Here is a 20249-nt window from a genome sequence, read left to right on the forward strand (position 1 = left end):
AAAACTGTGAGAATGGCACAATAACAGAATAAGTTAAATGTCACAGCCAGAAATCAAAGGACAAAAACACAATATGAAGCTGTATATAGGAGAATATCATGGGATGCTGACTGAGATGATCTGGGGGATCAAGATAATATTAAATTATGTTCGATGACCTCTGATTGAATTAGTAGGGAAATACATGCTCAATCTAATTCCTATACAAAGTATCCTGTATTAAAAACCATTGCTTTGGTGCTTAAAGGAATAAGCCCCAGACTTCATTGCTTCCAAAGTTTAATATGCATATAAACCACCTTAGGATCTTTTGAAAATGTGGATGCTGGTTTGGTAGACTAGGAAGTATGGTCATGATTCTGTGTTTCTAATCTCCTAGCTGATGCCACTAGGTTGTGTGTGTGTGTGTGTGTGTTTTGTTGTTGTTGTTGTTTGCAAGGGTATGGAATGCATTAAATGCATTAATTTTCAATAAAATAAGGTAGATGAGCTGTTACTGTATTTGATCTCAAATATTTTCTTGGAAATCTGAAGTAAAAACATACTACTCTTACAAGTTGGCAGGTTTATATTAATACAATTCATTCACTTTGGAAATAAGGAAATAGCATAATAATAAACAATTTTTAAGATGTGAAACATGTAAGACGGGAATAAATAATAGTGCATTATTCAATCCTTCAACCATATATTAAGCATGCATGAGAAAATTTCATTAAAACCTGAACTTGGTCAATACTGTGCAAAATTTGAAGTGAGCTACATCTGTATCATACTAAGTAATATTCAATAGAATTCTGAATTCTCTTAATCATCTATATTGTTTCATTCTTTTTACATCTGGAAAATAAGCGACACACAAGGCAAGTTTTTTAAAGGATATTCTGTTTGTTTTCATTTCTATTTATGATGAAACACTGTGCTTTGTTCAATGGTAAAAAATCAAGACTGTGTTCTTTGATTTTAAAAAATGCCCAGGCAATGATTTCCTGGTTCTGGATTTTAGGCACATAAATATGTGCATTGAAATATTCTATAAATAAACTGAAAATGGAAGAAGTTAAACACAACATTTGAAGTTATGAATTCATAGCCTTTATAGGCTTCCTATATTATATAAATTTCGACCCTGCCAAATTCCTTTACTCTTGATATGCTGGGTTTACAAACTATTAAATTCTAGTGACATTAATGGGAGACTTCCCTATTCTCACCATGTCTTCCATTATGAAATAGTCATTCTAGATGCATTATTGCTTACTAGAACCTTTCTCACTTCCCTAAAAGCTTTTGCTAATGGTGAGATTTCCATGTTGCTCCAAACAATTATTTAACCTCAAGTGATTAAACTTAATTATCTAACATATTTGATATGAGATGGAGGGACCAGAGAATATTGTAAATAATATTGATAAAAAGACAGACGTATGACTTCAAGTGGTTTCCTAAAGGGTCAAGATATAAATGTATTTATGGTAAAATGTGAAAACCTTTATACTGGACAACATAGAAAACAAGCTCCTGATTTAAAATAATTTACAGGTGATTCCCTCATTTACTTTACTTTGCAATTCTAGCTTTCATTTCATTTTAAAAATTAGGGCAGTATAGACAGCAGCTGTATAAACTCATTGCCTGTAAATATCCTCTATTTCCTTTTTGCCCTTTTGGCTATGGAAAATACAATTACATATACTGAAAAGGTTTTGTGGAGCTAGAAATGAAATGAAGTACAATCTATGTTAATCAATAAAATATAAATGATTACTTAGTAATTATTTCTTGTTTATTAAAACGAAAACAATTCATGACCCAACAAAACAGCTAAATGTTTAAACGATAAGTTATTTAGTGAAAGTATGTCCAGAAGGATTTTCTGGGTAAAACAATTAATTGATAACAATGTGAATGCAAATCTCTTTTAAAATTTTAAAGCATATTGTTCAAAGTTTTAGCTTGTATGCATGATATAAATTCCACACATTGTCTTCTCAGTGACAATAAAAAGCACAGTTTATTAAACATGGAAGTAAAAATTAAAATATCTTTTAAAAAAATTGGTCACAGTTTTGTCATTGGTATATGGAGGTTATTCCAGGGGCCCATCCAAAGCTCTTCATCATCGGACTGTGTGTGGTCACTATGAAATTCCAAAGCCTCCTTGATGTTCTTACTGTCAATCACGGACTCCTGTTCAACTGTGCTTTTCAGCCTGTTCCCTAGTGGCTTCACCGCTGTATTGTCAGTCCCCACAGGGCAAGGGGCAAATGTAACCAGAGTTGGTCTTGCATTCATTTTCTCAGTAGAAAATGGCCCCTTTGATAATGTGTTCAGAGGCACATTCTCCTCATGTGTCACTGCCAACTTGTCTAGTTTCTTAAAGTGCCTTCCCAATCGAACAGGGGAAGCAACTTTTAAGTTGTCCGTGAGGCAGGCACGGCGGGTTCTCACCACAGAACCATTCTGTGCAATATATATATTGCCATTGATATTACTGTGGATACTAGGATGGTGAAGACGGTTTCTCTGACATTCAGGAGCGCTGTCTTCTCCAGTTGAGCTGGTTTCATACTCTCGATCTACAACTAACTTGATCATTCTTTTTCTTGCCCACTGACAAAATAAACAAAAATATGTGAGTTACTATCAAATAAATTAAAAAGACAACAATTACATTGCCTGTGAAATCCAAAATCATGACATTTAGAAAGCTATCAAAGGTAATTCACTCAAGAGAGATAGAAGGAAGCCAGTCTTTAATAGCATGCATTTCTTTTCACTAATCCTTTATTGGCTTCAGAACTTATTAATGTTTGAAAAATGTATTGTTGAGTTGGAAAGCAGACATTTCAGGAAACACGTGTATTCTTTTAGATCAAATTACCGATCCACATGGAAAAAAAATGTATTACTTTTATTTAAGGAGCTGATCCACTGTTCGACAGCTGCTGTACTATTCAGGAAAGTTAAACTAAACTGAAAGGAATGAACAGCTTTAGTATATTCTGTTCATATTAATGCTTCTATTCCCAATATTTTAAAAATATTTTTAAACCACATTATTCTAATTTTTCATGTATTCTCTAGTTAGCCAAAACTTTTGTATAATTTAATGCATTTTGTATAATTTAATGCATTTATTAACTTGACTTTATTTATTTACTTGATGTATAATTTAATGCATTTATTTACTTGATGTATCCTGGTTTTCTGGGTTGTCCAATTACATACACTAACTTAAAAGAAAATATCTTCTCAGTCTGCATCATTTACCTAGTAATACACAAAACTGAAAGCTAATTATAGTAAACTTTCCTTTTGTAAGCAACTGGACATTTTCACAAATTCATTTGACTTTCACCAATCAACATGAAAAAATAACAAGAAGCAAGGGTTAAACAATACTGTGTTTTTCTCAAAATAGTATTGCATTTTTGGACTATGTGAATTATCAACACTTTGCATGCATTCTGATTTTCAGAACTATATTTCAAAATTATAGTTTATTTACCTAGAAAAAATTTATAACTGCTACATTTATTTTTAAATCCACTGTAGCTCATAGTAACAGAAAATAAGCTGTAATAATTTTTAATTGAAAGATGTTATTTCATTGAACTCTTAATATTTGAAGTTGCAGATACAAACTTATTTGAAGATGTTCATAATTTTTATAATATCTTTGCCAGTTGAAATGTACATATATGCAAAAGTAGACTGTTAAAGATATAATTTTTTGAAGCTTGTCTTAGTATTTATTTTGAAAGATGATATAAAAACATATATATATATGTGTGTGTGTGTGTGTGTATATATATAGTGTGTGTGTGTGTGTATATATATATATATATATATATATATATATATATATGCCATTCCAATAGACAGAGTGTCACTGATAATACATAATGCCACACTGCATTAGCAAAAATCCTACCAGTAAATATTAAATATTGATTAGCTGATTGCATGTGTTCTGATTTACTAATGTAGGAAGGATTAGTCAGTTTTACTCTAATACAGTCTAATATACAAATCGATTTGGACAGCATATATATTCACTTTTCTGGCATGCTTCTGATCATAAGTCATATCAAACTCATGATCAATTTCCTTCCTTTCAAATGTCACTTTGGAGAACACACAGAAGGCACTGCACGCGAGAGCACTCATCACAGCAAAACTCCCACCTACTGTGATCTCTTTTAAAGTGCTGTGTTGTAACCGTCAGAGTTTGCTCCTGGTGACTTCTTTTGGTTTGCATTCTTGCTTCTGTCATACGCTGGCACCTGATAGCCCCATGGACCTCCAGACTGACTTTCGCTACTACTGCTACTACTACCTGATTCTGATTCCTCCTCACTTTCCACACCTCCTTCCACCGAAGCTGATTCTGCACTGCCCTCTTCAGGGACATCTTGAGCTTCAAGGTCTGTACTTTCTTCCACAGGGATGGGTCCACTTTCTTCTTCTTCTGAGTGTTCTTCTTCTTCCACCTTAGGTTCTTTTTGTTCTTCTTGTGGCTCCTCTTTCCTACCCTTGACTTCCTTGACCTCCTCAACAATGGGCCTTCTTCTTGCAAGCACAATGTTTTTCCTTGCTTTTTCTCCTTCTGACGCCGTGGATTCGGATTCTTCTGATTCAGGGGTAGAACTCTCCTCCTCCTCAGAGGGTGTCTCTGACTCAGATTCCTCTTCTGTAGTCTCAGACTCACTGAACTCAGATTCTTCTTCACTGTATTCAGTATAGTCACTGGAGGATTCCTCCTCTGATTCTACAGTGCTTTCTGTTGCTTCCTCTTGGTCCAGAGTGAGTTTCAAATAATCTTTATCGTCTTCCTCAAGGCGTCTCTGCCACTCTTCACCCTCAAGTTCAACGATTCCTCTTTTATCAGCTAATCCTCTAACTTTCTTAAAAATCATGGGGAATATCCTGGCTCTCTTCCATGTTGTGTATGTAGGTTCAGCTGCTGGCGGTTTTTCGATAGTTACAACTACTTCTTCCTCCTCACTAGGCTCTCTAATTTCAACTTTTGGTTTTTTAATTTTCTTTGGCTCTTCCTGAAAATTGTGAAAATGCAATTGAAGTGTCAGCTTGCAGATAGCTGTGATATGACTTTGTCCCACGTAAGTTACGCAGGAATGAATCTGTGGGTGATAGCTTCATGCATGTTATATAACTGACTTAAGAACACAATCACAAAAATTTCTACTGCATATAGACAGAAGGTGATTAAGAGAAAGTAAATTATTTTATATTAGCTTATACTTTACAATACCCAAATATATTAATTTCCTTCTTGCTACTCAAAGTTTATTTTTCATCTTTGATCAAACAAAAAAGAAAGAATTATTGCCTCTTCCTTCTTCTGTCACTAGACTTTGGTTAATAGCTTTCTATATTCCCTTGAACTATATTTTCAATAATCATGAAAATATGATGATTTATCTTATTTTATGATAAATCTATTTTATGAAACTTTACACAGGTTAAAGCCACAGTGACATTTATTTTTTTGTTAGTGTTGTTTTTGTATACATTTGCCAAGTAAATAGTGAAGACAAAGTATAAGAATTTCGTAGAAATGAGTCATGCTAATTGAAACATAAATTACATCATTCCTTGAAAATTATTAGTGGAAATAATTTACTTTTCTCTGATAATTGAAAGGTGGGGAGTATATTTTTTCATGACTTTTAGTTTGCTAGATAATGTGGGAACAAAAATAACCTTTGTGTTGCAGAAGTTTAAAATATATTTGATTATAATATCTTTATGGAGCATGATTTAGAATTTTAGGAAACATACTTTTTATTGTGGCCTTTCCAAATGTTTAACACTTTTACAAGGACATAAATTAAATTATCAAGAATTAATTTTCCTCCAAAGACAAGGCAATGAAATGGTCAGCATTGTTAAATTTCTATGGAAAATATGTGCTAAACGAAAGGAATTTCTAAAAGTTGAAATGTTCTATAGCTGCTAGTCATGTAGGGTTAAACAATATTTTTCTTGGATTATCTTACATAATAAAATTATGGTAATTACCTCTTCCTCCTCATATTCTTCCTCAGCTTCACCAACCACCTCACCATATTCCTCTTGTCCAGCTGGTGGTAACAATCGACGGCGACTCCCATATTGAGGCATTTCATACCTGAAATATAAACTTACAGCTTGAAACAGTCTGTCATGTGATTTCTGTAGAATCTACCATGAGTGATCTGTTTCCTTCTTTCTCTTCCACCATTCAATAGACAGATATTTACACAGCACCTATCAGGCTCCCTGTAAACTAGTTACAAAACTATAGAGTAAGAACTGCTACCTGATGACCAGTGATTTTTGCCATAATGGTACCCTGGAATAACAATAAAGACAGTTGAGTTATTTCAGATACTTGTTTTTGGAGAAACTAAAACGAGGAAAAAGCCATATTGTGGCTTAACTAGCTGAGCAATCCAGAACACAAAATAGATACTTTGGAAAAGTGTAATGGCTCATTCACAATACAAAATCTGTACCTTGGTAGCAAAAAGTTGCTTCAAACATGGTCTGTAATGGTCTTCACAATTTTCTACAGAATTTTTTTTTGAAAGCAGCTAATTTATATGTGTATAAGTGACTTTTGAGACACTTATCAGTGAATTCTAAGGTATGTTTTCTGCTTCCCAACTGCTCTTGGGCAAAAGTTTAAACTGATCAGATAAAACATTAACATCTCATACGAAAGAAATGGTGAATTTAGGAATTGAGCAAATATGTTTGATATCTATTTCCCATATAAATAATTTTGAATAATTTTATCGCATTTCTAGAATTGCAATCAATGTCAATGTAAAATATCAATATGGAACTCAATATAGAAAAATGGTTAAAACTTGGTTAAAATTAAAGCTTGATATACTATTCATTTTCAGATATTATACTAGCGAGATTGACATGACATTACAAATTCTAGTAATAATAATCATTTAATAGTTTCCTATTAATAAAATATTAAAATAAGAATCTGAATTAAAGAATCTGAAGATGTACCCATGCTCATAACTGTAATAATCTTGTCCATATTCCTGGCCAGGATCAATTCCAGACTCCATGGATAATTCCTATTGTTCAAAAAGAAAAATTGCATTTGAAAACAAATTCTTATCACGTTTCAGCTCAAAGTCAGATTTCCACACCTAGAATTCGATGATTCTCAAAACATTCCTGCCAAAATAACATTAAATACAAGTGTCAGTTAAAGCAATTAAAAATAACTCTATTTAAAAGTGTTAGTCAAACCTATTCATTTTTTTTTTTTTTTTTCTGGCTGTAACTATTTGATACAAAATAAGGTTATATAATTTGACCTGAAGGGGAAAAAGTAGATTTTTCCTAATGGCAAATCTGTTAAAGCTTGCAGATGAGCATTTTCACTTGTTGTTGAATGTGTTTTAAAATTATCAATAGACAGTTAATATTTAACTGAATTTTAAGTTAAATTATTATGTGATGTTGGCCTTAAGAAAAATTATAACACTATCTACAGCATTGTTTTCATCTCCCCACTAACAGTTTCCTCATACCCAGTATTCTTCTATTCTTTAAAACTGTTCTGATAAAATCATCTGATAACAAGAAGTTAATGTGTAATGCTTCCCAAGGATGTTTATACTTTAAAACATACTGCTAATTCTAAATTTAAGGGTTTTTGTTTTGTTTTGTTTTGTTTTGTTTTTTTGAGATGGAGTCTTGCTTTGTCGCCCAGGCTGGAGAGCCGTGACGCTATCTCGGCTCACTGCAAGCTCCGCCTCCCGGGTTCCCGCCATTCTCCTGCCTCAGCCTTCTGAGTAGCTGGGACTATAGGCGCCCGCCACCATGCGTGGCTAATTTTTTGTGTTTTTAGTAGAGACGGGGTTTCACGGTGTTAGCCAGGATGGTCTCCATCCTGACGTCGAGATCAGCCCCACCTTGGCCTCCCAAAGTGCTGGGATTACAGGCATGAGCTAATGCGCCCGGCCTCTAAATTTAAGGCTTTTAAAGGAAAAAAAGAATGTGTTAGAATAGAGACACTTTTAATATTTCTAGTTCTAAACTCTAAACATACAGATTTTTGTCAAACTCTACTCTTAGAGAAAGATGTTTTTCTTGAGACATACATGTGAAGACAGTTTCTGATAACTATCAAATATAATTTCTCTACATTTCCCTTTTCAATTCTACTTTAACATGTTAAGCAGGTTAAATGGCAAAGGTGAACCAAATTTATTTTGCAATGGGATAAGTGAAGAGAGGGAAAAGGATAGGTACTCACAGGAAAATAGATTGGTACATATTTATATCATCTATTATTTATAAAAATTTAATTTTGTTGATACAGGAATAGTAATAAGTCAGGGAAAAAATGCCCTACTCTGAGGGCACAAATATGTCATTTACAAAGTGTGGAAATTTGCAGCCCGCATGATCGATATGGACAAGGATCCTCGGTTGTGGTTGGTGTGGCCAACATCATTTTAAAAAATTGAATTCATTACTGTTACAGTGCTAATCAGAAAATGACGTCAAAAATGTGGATGCTAGTTTCTCTTGAAAAATAAAAAGATGGAAACACTAGGATCATATTTTTACATTCCAAGAATCTAGTTGACCAGATTAATTTTTACAGTAAGCATGTTCTCTCCTGTTTAAGACAGTATCCCCAACAACATTTTTCTACATTTACACCTTAGTCATTATGAAATCTGCCATCTGATACTGCTTTGTGTCTAATAAACTCCATTCACTTACATTACTACCCTAGATCCTGTAGGTATTTACATTTGCATTACCTCTTCTATCTTACAATTTTGCAGTTTACAAATACTTTGTGAACCTACTCTAAAGGAATCCAAGTTTGATGTTAAAACTAGTATAGTTTATTCACCAGAATGACTAATATTTAGAAAAACCCACGATGAACAATACTATGTATTTGCAGGGAAACAGAACAACTAAAACTCTCATCTACGTCTCGAGAGATTACTAATTGGTAAAACTTTTTAGAATACGTTTGGCAATAGTACTAAATTAAATATAATCATTTCTTCTTTCACAGAACTTAAATTTATAGTTAAATACCCAACAGAAACATGTACATTTGTGAGAAAACACATTATTCGTAACAGTCCCAAACTGGAAACAATGCAAAAGTCCATGAGATAAACATGCTACTACATCACACAACAACATAAATGATTCTCCCAAACAGAATGTTGAGCAATATAGGTCAAGTACCAATGAAATATATTGTATCATTCTATTTATGTAAATTTCAAGAGCAGACTAAAGAATATGTTACAGGCCAGGTCAGTGGTAGGGGAAGAAAAACTGGTATCTAGGTGTTGACATACAGGAGCTTGACGGGTATGTGCGCTCTCTGTAAAAATTCATCTAGTTATATAGTATGCTTTATACTTTTTTATGGGCATAGGTTTTATTTCAACAAAAATGTGTTTATTATAGGAAGATTTATTATAGTGAAGGAATGAGGTTAAGAAAGAACTGGAAGAAACTGGGACGAAGTTAAAGTCTAGATTTAAGTTATTTCAAATTAAGTATTTTGTAAAAACATGTTTCCTATAGGAAAGCTAAGAATTTCAAGGTATGTAAAACCCAGTGTAATGATACTGGTTTAAAAGAAGGAAATAGGTCTCGGAACTAATATTTTCAAACTGCTTGACCAATGAATGTGTAATCAAATACATACGGATACTGAGAAAATAACTTCTAACAGTTTTGAAGTAGACTTTTAACAACATTAAGAAATAGTAGGAAAGACAAAATAAAAATTTCAAGTAAATATTTATGGAGAAATAATGCAACTAAGTGGATTTTGGATTTTAGAAGTCAGCATCAAAGAATTTTCTTTACATAAATACTTTTTTTTCATAAAGGGAAAATAACACTCAGCGCTTGCTAGCTACAATGCATATGACATCAATTGCATTAAAAATGTAATAATAAGGATAGAAGGGATGGGGATGGGAACCCAGGAAACTCAGCAAGACAGCCCTTGATTCAGTCACTCTGTATTTCTGAGTTGAGTAAAAAGGGATAGGAACTAGCAGAAGGAAATAATCTAAAAGGTACCTCTTGAATGCTTTCACCACCCATGAATGAATAGAGCATCAGTCCTTCCCAAAAAAAAAAAAAAATTGAGGAAGGAGCCTGGGTGCGGTGGCTCACTCCTGTAATCCCAGCACTTTGGGAGGCCGAGGTGGGTAGATCAAGAGGTCAAGAAATTGAGACCATCCTGGCCAACATAGTGAAACCCCGTTTCTACTCAAAATACAAAAATTAGCTAGGCATGGTGACATGTGCCTGAAATCCCAGCTACTAGGGAGGCTGAGGCAGGAGAATCGCTTGAACCCAGGAGGTAGAGGTTGCAGTGAGCTGAGATTATGCCACCGCACTCCAGCCTGGCGAGAGAACAAGACTCTGTCTCAAAAAAAAAAAAAAAAAAAAAAAAAAGCCAGGAAGGAACTCATGACCAGTCAGATCCATGAGTCAACCTAAACCAACAATGGAATCCTGGCCCTTTTTGCTGTTCCACACAGTCCCAGTTGACTATAACAACTCCTTAGTTGGTGAATCCTAGATTTTAGAAAAGTATGCAAAGTAACATACTACAAAGTGATTTTTTTGGGGTAGATCAAGCACTTAATGTGATTTTTTTAAATTCATTTTTGCTGTCCACATAGGGAAGACATAAATTAATATTTAATTATTATAAACATTTATACTGATGCAAAACAAAAACAACAACAATAATTGTAATTTACTGAATTTCTTTCTGTTACATTCCACTTGTAGAGTTAGGAATTGACATAGTAGATACTACTGCCAATATCTTATAGAAGATGAAACTGATGTTCAGCAGGTGTATATCTTGACTAAGATCTTGCATAAAGTAATTAGTGTTTGGATTTCAACCCTGAATTTTCCAATTCAAATTTTATGGAGACCTTTCCATGAAATTTTTGCTAAAACCTTATAAAAGTTTAATATTTCTGCCACCCAACCTCCAGATTTTGGAGAGTAGATTCTAACCAAGAAATGCCTTTCTTTAGCAAAGATAGAATTCTGTACTAAAGGAAAAGGAATAAAATTTTTGTGAGTGGAGCTTATGAAATACTAAATTTGCCATAAAATTAAGGTAGGATGACTGTATTTTTATTTTTAATTACATATATAAACATTAATAAATAAAATAATATGTATTTATTATACAATGTTCTTCACATTGCAGAAGAAAATGCCATAGGCAATTTGTAATGTATGTGTCCAAAAGAGGTATTTTTAATCACATAGAGTGATATTTAAGTACAGATATCAGCATTCTGTCTTTAAACTTTGCATAAGCTAAATCTGATGTCAGGAATTGATAGATGAATTCAGATTGATTAAGACAAGTAACTACTGATCAGGTTCCTTAATTGCTTCATTCAATGAATGGATTGTATTTATTAGGAATAATGGCCTTATTTGTCTAATCCCCAGAGAATGAGGCTAAAAATATGGAACAACTTCAGGGGTGATTTCTTGGTTTCTTTCTTTTTTTTTTTTTTAAGTTATTTTGAAAGACTCTTTTATTTTCCTTTAAAATTATGCCACATTGGCAGACACCCACTCTGCCTACCTGAATTAATACAATAGATCTTAAAGTCACAGTGAAGACTCAGTGAGGTTGAAAAGAAAATGAAAATTGATACCTCTGGTTTAAGAAGAGAGGGCCTCAGCAGTTGCTGTTGCTGTCAAAGGAAATTAAAATAGAAAAAGATTTAGAGAATAATTCAGATGGAAAGGTAGATCATGATTGAGAAGAGAGGAAAAAAAGGCGACAGTTTAAAACGTGTTTCCTTGGGATTATTCATTATTCATGTGTTAGCTACCAAAAGCATTAAATATTTTAACTAATTCTTTATGTTGGAACATAAAATAATAATTCATTTGTTTTAATTTCATCACTCTTTTAGTTAATGACAAATTTAATAGCCTTAATAAATAGGAAATCTATACAGATTTTTGTTTTGTTAAGCTTCACAGTACAAAGAGTTATTTATGTTTCTAAAAGTACTGTGTGTCATATAATTACTTTTATCAAGTTTAACTCTGTTTTAAGTTGCCCTTCTTTTTTTCCTTCCCAATCACATTAAATATGATAAGGTTCATTGGGAAGAAGAGTAGAACACACAAAGTGATAAAGTTGTAATGTATTTATCAACATATTTAAGACATGCTCTCCATTTCTTCTCCTTACCAAAGTGTGGATTTCTTGCACTAAAACATTAAGTGTGTTTTCAGAATGATTAGGAAAGTCATTAATTATCAGATTTGGTAGGAATTGCTTCCTGACTTTTCCTTCTTTCACTTGTACTTATTTAAAGCTAATACAGGCATCATTGATCTGTTTCATAACAATACAGACTTTAAACAGATAAAAACAAGATACACAATTCAAATGTTGGGGTTAGTAACTCTTTGGAGGGAAAACAGCGTATTAAACTAAGTATTGGAAAAGAGGGTAGTGAGGTTCTGGGAGGTAATTCCATCATCCAACCCACTGTTTAAACTGGCTAGTAGAACAACCATTTGACTGAAGGGATATCCTTTTTATAATATAGTTGTTAGTGAGTTAGTTATTTTACTCATAATGAATTCCAAAGTATAATCCAATTAGGTCATATACTTATTAGGTCATATACTTCTCTTTGTTTTTTTTTTTTTTTTTTTTTTTTTTGAGGCGGAGTCTCGCTCTGTCGCTGGGCTGGAGTGCAGTGGTGGGATCTCAGCTCACTGCAAGCTCCGCCTCCCGGATTTACGCCATTCTCCTGCCTCAGCCTCCCAAGTAGCTGGGACTACAGGCGCACGCCACCTCGCCCGGCTAGTTTTTTTTTTTTTTTTTGTATTTTTTGTAGAGACAAGGTTTCACCATGTTAGCCAGGATGGTCTCGATCTCCTGACCTCGTGATCTGCCCGTCTCGCCCTCGCAAAGTGCTGGGATTACAGGCTTGAGCCACCGCACCCGGCCTCATATACTTCTCTTGATTGAGAAGCTGTATGCTAAATCAAACTAGGTTCACAATGACTTCATGGATAACATCACCTGCAGTACAGCTGGCCAAATACTATTGGCCAGAATGCCCAGTAGGTTCTCTGAAGACAGAATCAAAGGAACACAGTGGAAAACCCAGAGCTTTCTACCATTCTGATTATTTTTAAAATCTTTAGGATCTCAAGCTTCAACAGTGATAGGATGGAGCTTTGAACTGGTAAAAAGATCAGAAGTTAAGTAGTCCTATTTATTTATTTATTTGTTTGTTTGTTTGTTTATTTATTTATTTTTTGAGACAGAGTCTCACTGTCACCCAGGCTGGGATGCAGTGGCGTGAGCTTGGCTCACTGCAATCTCCGCCTTCCCAGTTCAAGCAATTCTCCTGTCTCAGCCTCCCAAGTAGCTGGGACTACAGGCAGTAATCCTAGTTTCTAAATTAGACGTCTAGCTTTAGACAAATGAATTTTGGGGAAATGTCAGAATACTGAGTAACGGTAATGCAGAACAAAAGAAATACATCCTTAAAAACGTAAGCAAGTTGATCGTTGACCATTCAATAACAGACTTAAAACCTCAAAACAAGGAAGCAACATATATAAAAGAAAATAAATAGCATAAGATACTAATAAGTTTCTGTTGAAATCAAAGAAAACAACCTAGTTCAAAAGAATGTACCTTAGTATTGCCTATTACACAAGTACTTTCCTACTACGCTTGTTATGACATCAACACCATAAAGCCCTTACCTCTGATCCATAACCTCTCCTGCAAGGCAGAAATAAATAAATCAGTATTAAACATCTTAGATTTTCATATTAAATAAAATGACAGATAAGGGCTTTTTTAAAAAAAGTCTGAGTAAAACTGAAAAGATAATTTCTACTAAACACTATCTCAGTGGGAAATATATTTTGTGGCATTATCAAAACAGGAAGATCATGGTTTCATGCCTGAATTACTAAAATAATGATCAACCCAGAGCCTCGTTCCATGTGAGCAACAAAACATGCAAAATCTATTTTATTTCAATAGTGCATCATGACAAACTTTGACTCTGTTATTATCAGTTGGGATAAAAAATATTATACATGATCTCTGTTGTACACAAGTATTGATACATATACTAATCCTTAGGAGAAGAGATATGTTTTATACATGAAGAATGTAATAAACATAGGATGAAAATTATGTCTATGATTGAATATATTTTTCCAAATGATTGTATGATATTTTCTCTACATCAATTTAATTCTAAAAATAATACAAACTCTTGACTGTACTTTCAGGGTCAATTATAATGTTAGAAATTAAATGAAGAGGTTTTTAGAGCTTTAATAGCCAAATATTCAATATTACATAAAGATTTATAAAGTTCACACATCACAAGATGGTGAAACATTTGACTATACTTGAGGGGAAAAAAGAATATAGAGTTTTCAAAGCTGAATGTTACTAATAATGAAAATGTTCTATTTGTTATTTATTAAGCAGTTAATCTAAAGTGTTAAACTGATGCTGTCAACCATGTTATGTAGAATTAATCAGTGTAATGAAGAATTATTACAAAGAGGCACATGCATAACTTGCTAAAATCCAACAAAACAATCTCTGTAGAAATTTTTTTTTTTTTTTTTTTTTTAAATTTTGAGGCCTTCACGAAGTAATTCGACTGATCAGAAAGCATCTTATATGGTCAATGCATTGTATATTGAAACTGTTTGTAAAAAAGTAAACACAATGCTTACTAAAGCTTCTCAATTTATTCTTTAAAATGGTTCTGCAGTGAACTTTGTAGAGTGCTTACATGGTTCTGCCAATATTTATAACACTGATAATCCTTCCAGAGCCTTTAGAATTGTAGACATTTTCAACTTTTACCAAATTTATATTTTTTAGAAATAATTCAGCTAGAGAAAGCTCATATTTAGGTTTTAATAGTGACAATTGAGTCATATACCTTATACAATAGCCAACTAAAGCCAGGCTTTAGTTTTTAGCATATTTCTTCTGACTCCTTTTATTAGCAATGTTTTCCATCAATGTGGAAAATAAAATATCAATAGATAAACTATAACTAAATGTTGATGTTTCCATTAACATTTTTGTTGCCTTTTATTTGGTTATTTGTATTGCTTGTCTTGGCTCAAAGGCAGAAAGTTACTTGAAAGAGGTACATAACAGAACCACTACTTACTTTATCTGTGTGCTTTCAAAACATGACTATTGATACTTACAAAGCCAGTTTATATAACATTGATGCACCTTTTCATGCAATTCATAATCAATTGTATTATTTATTTTATATCATTTATATGTATCACTGTTTACTTTTAACAATAAGGACAAATGTATGGTCATCTTTCTTAAGACTTTATTTAAAAGGTATCTAATAATTTCCTATGCATCACTAAGGTCATAATAAATATTGAGAAAAAACTGTTATTTTTCTACTATCTGGTTCTCAGGTTGTAAGCAGTTAGCGTTTGAGAGGAGGAAGAATATTTAGGCTTGTGCACTCAAATAATACTAAAATGTCTTATATAGAAGATATTTTAACTGACTTTTATAATGTTTCATAATGACATTAGTACTCTCCAAATACGATGTGTCAGAAAAAGATTAGATTAAGTTTTAATATAAAACATTACCCATGTTTTATACATGGGTATCTATGTTTCAATTAAAAAGTATAGAGTAATAATAAAACTTTTAGATTATGCAAATAGTAAAATGTTATAGTAAAAGGCAATGTAACAATTTAATAAGGCTGTAGGTATCAACACAAAAATGTTGTTTGGATTTCTTATACTTATTTTGTTACTATTTATAGATTTATCAAGAAACTATAAATTTTACATTTGCAAAAAGCTGGTAGATATTAGCTTAGAAAAGACACACGCACATTAAAGGCTTACACGATTGTGAATAATACCTTGTCAGAGTCCGCCAAATAGCACAAGTTCTCATGCATGTGACCAGCTGCCAACAAAAACTCCAACTGAAGTTTTTCAGTGAAAGAAAGAAAAAAATCATGTTCAAGAACCCCAAGAAAGTAATTACTCTTGATTTGGATGAAAAGAATTTGAAGCAGATGGACTATAAAAATAATTAGATTTACAGATTGTTTTCTGCCTGATCTTGTTAATTAGTAATGCCAGCTCAAATTAGTGAAGAAATATGAAGGATGAAGAAAACCTCTGAAATATTACATTGCAGGGTTCTCAACCTATATTCATATACTTCCAATACTAATTACTAGGTATGAGTTTTGCCTGTATCTCAGAATTGTACCCTTCTCTACGCAAACTTACATCTTCTAAAATCTTAAAACTCCAGAGTAAAACAAATACTTATACGTGCATTCAAAATGTGAACTTCCAGTAAATAAAAGGTATTCCATGTGTTTCATGGGAAAATAAAGTAATTACTTGTTGGTCACATATTATACATTATATACTAATATTGAAAGTACAGGTTTCCTTAGGAAGGAAGAGAGATAGTACCCAGCTTAAGTGATGCTGTTCAAATTTAACAGTTGGAGTGCTAAGAACTATTACTACAACTACAGAAATGTCTTCCCAGAGTATAAAGTTTTACCTTCTTTGTTTAAAACAAAGAGCAGAAACCTATGTAAAAAAAGTGATAGTTCATCAAATATCATTTCTCTTGATTTTTCTATTTAAGCTTTTTATATTTCATTTAGTAAACTGAAGATCGTACTTTCCTTAAAAAAGGCATCTTATGAAAAAATTTAAATTAAGGAGATGATTAATAATGTGAATAAGCAAAATTAAATAGCACTTTAAACATCTGTTGGAACAATGAAATGCCTTACTAAAGTCAACAACTCAAGATTTATTTTCATTATAAAGAAGGGAAGGGAAAGCACAATGAGAAATAAAGAGAATAAGACAGCAATTGAAAAAGTATAAGATTTATCAAATCCATAAGCGTACTACTAAGATAAAAGCAAGTCAGAGTAAAAGATGTTCTCATCAGAAAACAGATGACTACATGTTATAGCACCTGAGATTTATTTTGAAATACCTTATACCTGTCATCTCCTACAATCTAGGTACATTGTATGTTACTTTGGTAGTATTTCTTCTTACCAAATACATAGGCTTCAAGAAAAAACAGAACCTATGATATCACTTTTAACTTATTTGTAACAGTCTGCTTTTTTCTTGGAACATTCATATAAAACTACGTTCAAAAACTAAATGTAAATGTTACTGCATCCACATAATAGTCATGCCTTTGGTTTAAGTTGGGTATCTAGCTTTCATGACCACATATTCCCACTAAGAAAGAGATTAAAATTACTTACTTTTCAAATAAATGTAGAACAAATTATGCTACTTTGTAGTTTAAAAATTAAGGTAAATCTATTATATGAGTTAGTAGTGATGATGTTAATATCTTTTTAAATTAAAAATGAGAAAAAACTGCATTTCATTGAATTCGGGGTAAAATAATAGAATCTTCTTTGAAGTTCAAATTTGATGTTCAACTTGAAGACTGTGATCAACAAAGGGTTTGCCCAACTAAAATAAGAAAAGTAACATTACAGTGAAGTAGATTGACTGTGAGATTGCTTTTCAGTTTCCTCGACAATATTGTTCAAATTCTCCTTGTTTGGTTCAGATGTGATTTCCATATTTGTTACTTCTGAAGGGCACATAGTTTGAAGTTCTGAAACATTTGTGCGTAGATAGTTTTTTTCTATTTGACTGTACATGTTAGCTACTGATTTTTCAAGTTCTGCTAAGTTTTTAACATGTTTGAGGATGCCTTTTGGTTCTCTCCGAGGGTCTGTTTTACACACTGTTGTTGTTGATAGCTGTGTCATAGAGGACTTAATTTCCTCGGCAGGCATCATGTTGGTCATGCATTTAACACCTGTTATACAGACACACTCTGTGGACAGAAATGAAGCTGAAGGAGGTGGGGGGCAAGGAATAGAAGGAGGTGGTGGAGGAAGAGTTGGAAATGGAGGTAGAAGAGGTGGAGTTGGGGGACCAGAAGTTGAAATGGAAAGTGGAAAAAGCGTAGAAGGAGGAAGAGGAAGAGGGATAGAAGGAGGAGAGGGAGGAGGAGAAAAAAGAGAAAAAGGAGAAATGTCAGGAGGAGGAGCAAGAGGAGCAGGAGCAGGAGGAGGAGAAGGAGGAGAAATAGGAGGAGGAGGAGGGGGACAGGCAGGAGAGATGTTTGGTGGATGGGCAAAATTTTCAAAAATATTTCTTTCAGTTTCAACAGTTAACATACAAATAGGTGTCTCTCTCCTAGAGAGTGAAGAATTTAAAACACATGGCCTTGAAGGAGAAAGTTCCAAGGAACACTCAGCAGGAGAAGTGATGACATTAGGTTCTGATTTGAGTTCCACAGTTCTTGAAACAGTTGGCAAAGTGGAGAATGAGAAGTGAGGCCTGGGAAAGCAAAATGAAGAGTCTGAAGAGAGAGATTTCAACTGTTCTGTTCCTTTTATAATCAGTGTTTCACCTTGCCTTATTTCCTCTTTCTCTGTTAAATTTGCCTCTTCAGTTGTAAGCAATGGATTGCTGCTACCTCTTTTGTTTGTACAGATGCCAGTGTTTTCATTTTCAGCTTTCTGCCTGGTGCCTTGCCACTGCTGCAGATCTATGATCTCTGGTCTATTTGGAACTTTCCTCATCAGCCTCCTGGGTAAGCTGACTGACTGACTCCACAGCCTCTGTATCTTTTCTCTTGGGCCCCTCAGAGACTTACTCTTGGCTTGTATTTTGGGTAAAAATGGGTCTACAAAATCTGTTCTCAGGGAAATGTCTGAATTTGTTGATACTTGACTTATGTTTTCCTGATAAAGGGGATTATGGGCACTTAAGGCATCCTCATCAGATAGAAATGTGAATGTTCTTGCAGACTTCGGTTTGTTGCTCTTAAGTGATCCGTCTACATGAGCTGCCTTGTGAGCCTCAATAGTATTGGAAGAAAAGGGCATCACAACTTGTTGATGTTTGCTGTCTTCTGAGACTGAGTGATTTCCCCTGCTTTGTTGAAAATGGTAGAGAAGGAAAAGACTTGAAAGAAAAGAAGATAATGAAATGTGAGGAAACAAGTTGTGACACAGCTTTCATGAGAAAGATGTTTTTATGGCTATGGCTCTCATTACTATGAAATACTTAGAAACATCACAGGCCAAACAACACTAACCTAAGCAAGACATTATTTTAAGTCCCTGGTCTCAGAAAGGCAGGGAAGAAAAATCTTAGAGTTGTGAGTAGAATGAGAAATGTAAATGAAAAAAAACAAGTACTCATCTCTAGATTATTTTGGAAGAGTATTTTTTTTGTTTTTGTTTTTCTCAGTTAGTGTGATCCAGCAAAGCATCCATGTCCACACATAACAGTCCCCTTATGCACAAATCACACTTCTTCCCATTGCAGAATACCATCAAACCTACCAACTTCGTATCTTTTCCTTGCCTGAGGATGCTCAGGGCTGCCTGTTATGCATAGGAGATCCTTAGCTGTATCTGATTCAGTACCTGTCCCTTATCACTCATGTCAGTACTTCTGTCCTAAAGCCAAAAGTAATCTCCTCTCTGAGCCAACATGTGGAATATCCTGTTCTCCAAATTAAGAGAATGGAAATCACCAAGGACAGATGGGAGTTTGTCTCACAGAGTTCAAAAATCACAATTGAGAAATGGAATGGACACTAGAAATGTGGCAGAGTTTTTCTTCTGTTTCAATTTTGTGCTTAATTAGTTTTAAAACCTTATACATAATACCAATCAGAAAAATTTGTTTTAAAACATAAATAGTACCAATCAGAAAAGGTGTTGTCAGTAATTTCTTAGACTGATCTGGATCAAATTTTAGTTAAAGCTCACCTTAACAAAAAGATTGATGCTAAAAAAAAAAAAAATCACTTTGGTATCACGGAAAGGCTTACTTATGCATGGAAACTGAATCATAGGTAGCTGTGAGTCATAAATAAAGTTGTATACATCAAAGATCACAAATTAAATGGCTCTAAGGAAAGCATTTGGACCCTTCTCCCAGGAATGTTGGCTGATAGGTGGTTCTGAATAGTCTCTCATTAGGTTTTACTCTCCAAGCCAAAACAGAACAACATTTATTTTAGTTACTGTTTAATATTTACCCACTTAGCAGGAATGAAATAA

General features: G+C 33.5%; 1 protein-coding gene across 1 annotated transcript in view; it reads right to left on the minus strand.

The window, feature by feature from the left end:
* Nucleotides 1-4205: 4205 nt before the first annotated feature.
* PCDH15 (protocadherin related 15) overlaps nt 4206-20249 on the minus strand; it is a 791018-nt gene continuing 774974 nt past the window's right edge. Inside the window, exons 33-34 of the mRNA XM_026454840.1 lie at nt 6049-6157; nt 4206-5060 (exon numbers count right to left, since the gene is read on the minus strand). Of these exons, the coding sequence (XP_026310625.1) occupies nt 4206-5060; nt 6049-6157 (964 nt within the window). The remainder of the gene's footprint in view (nt 5061-6048; nt 6158-20249) is intronic.

This window comes from Piliocolobus tephrosceles, chromosome 9 (assembly GCF_002776525.5).
Source record: "Piliocolobus tephrosceles isolate RC106 chromosome 9, ASM277652v3, whole genome shotgun sequence".
Classification (NCBI taxonomy): Eukaryota; Metazoa; Chordata; class Mammalia; order Primates; family Cercopithecidae; genus Piliocolobus; species Piliocolobus tephrosceles.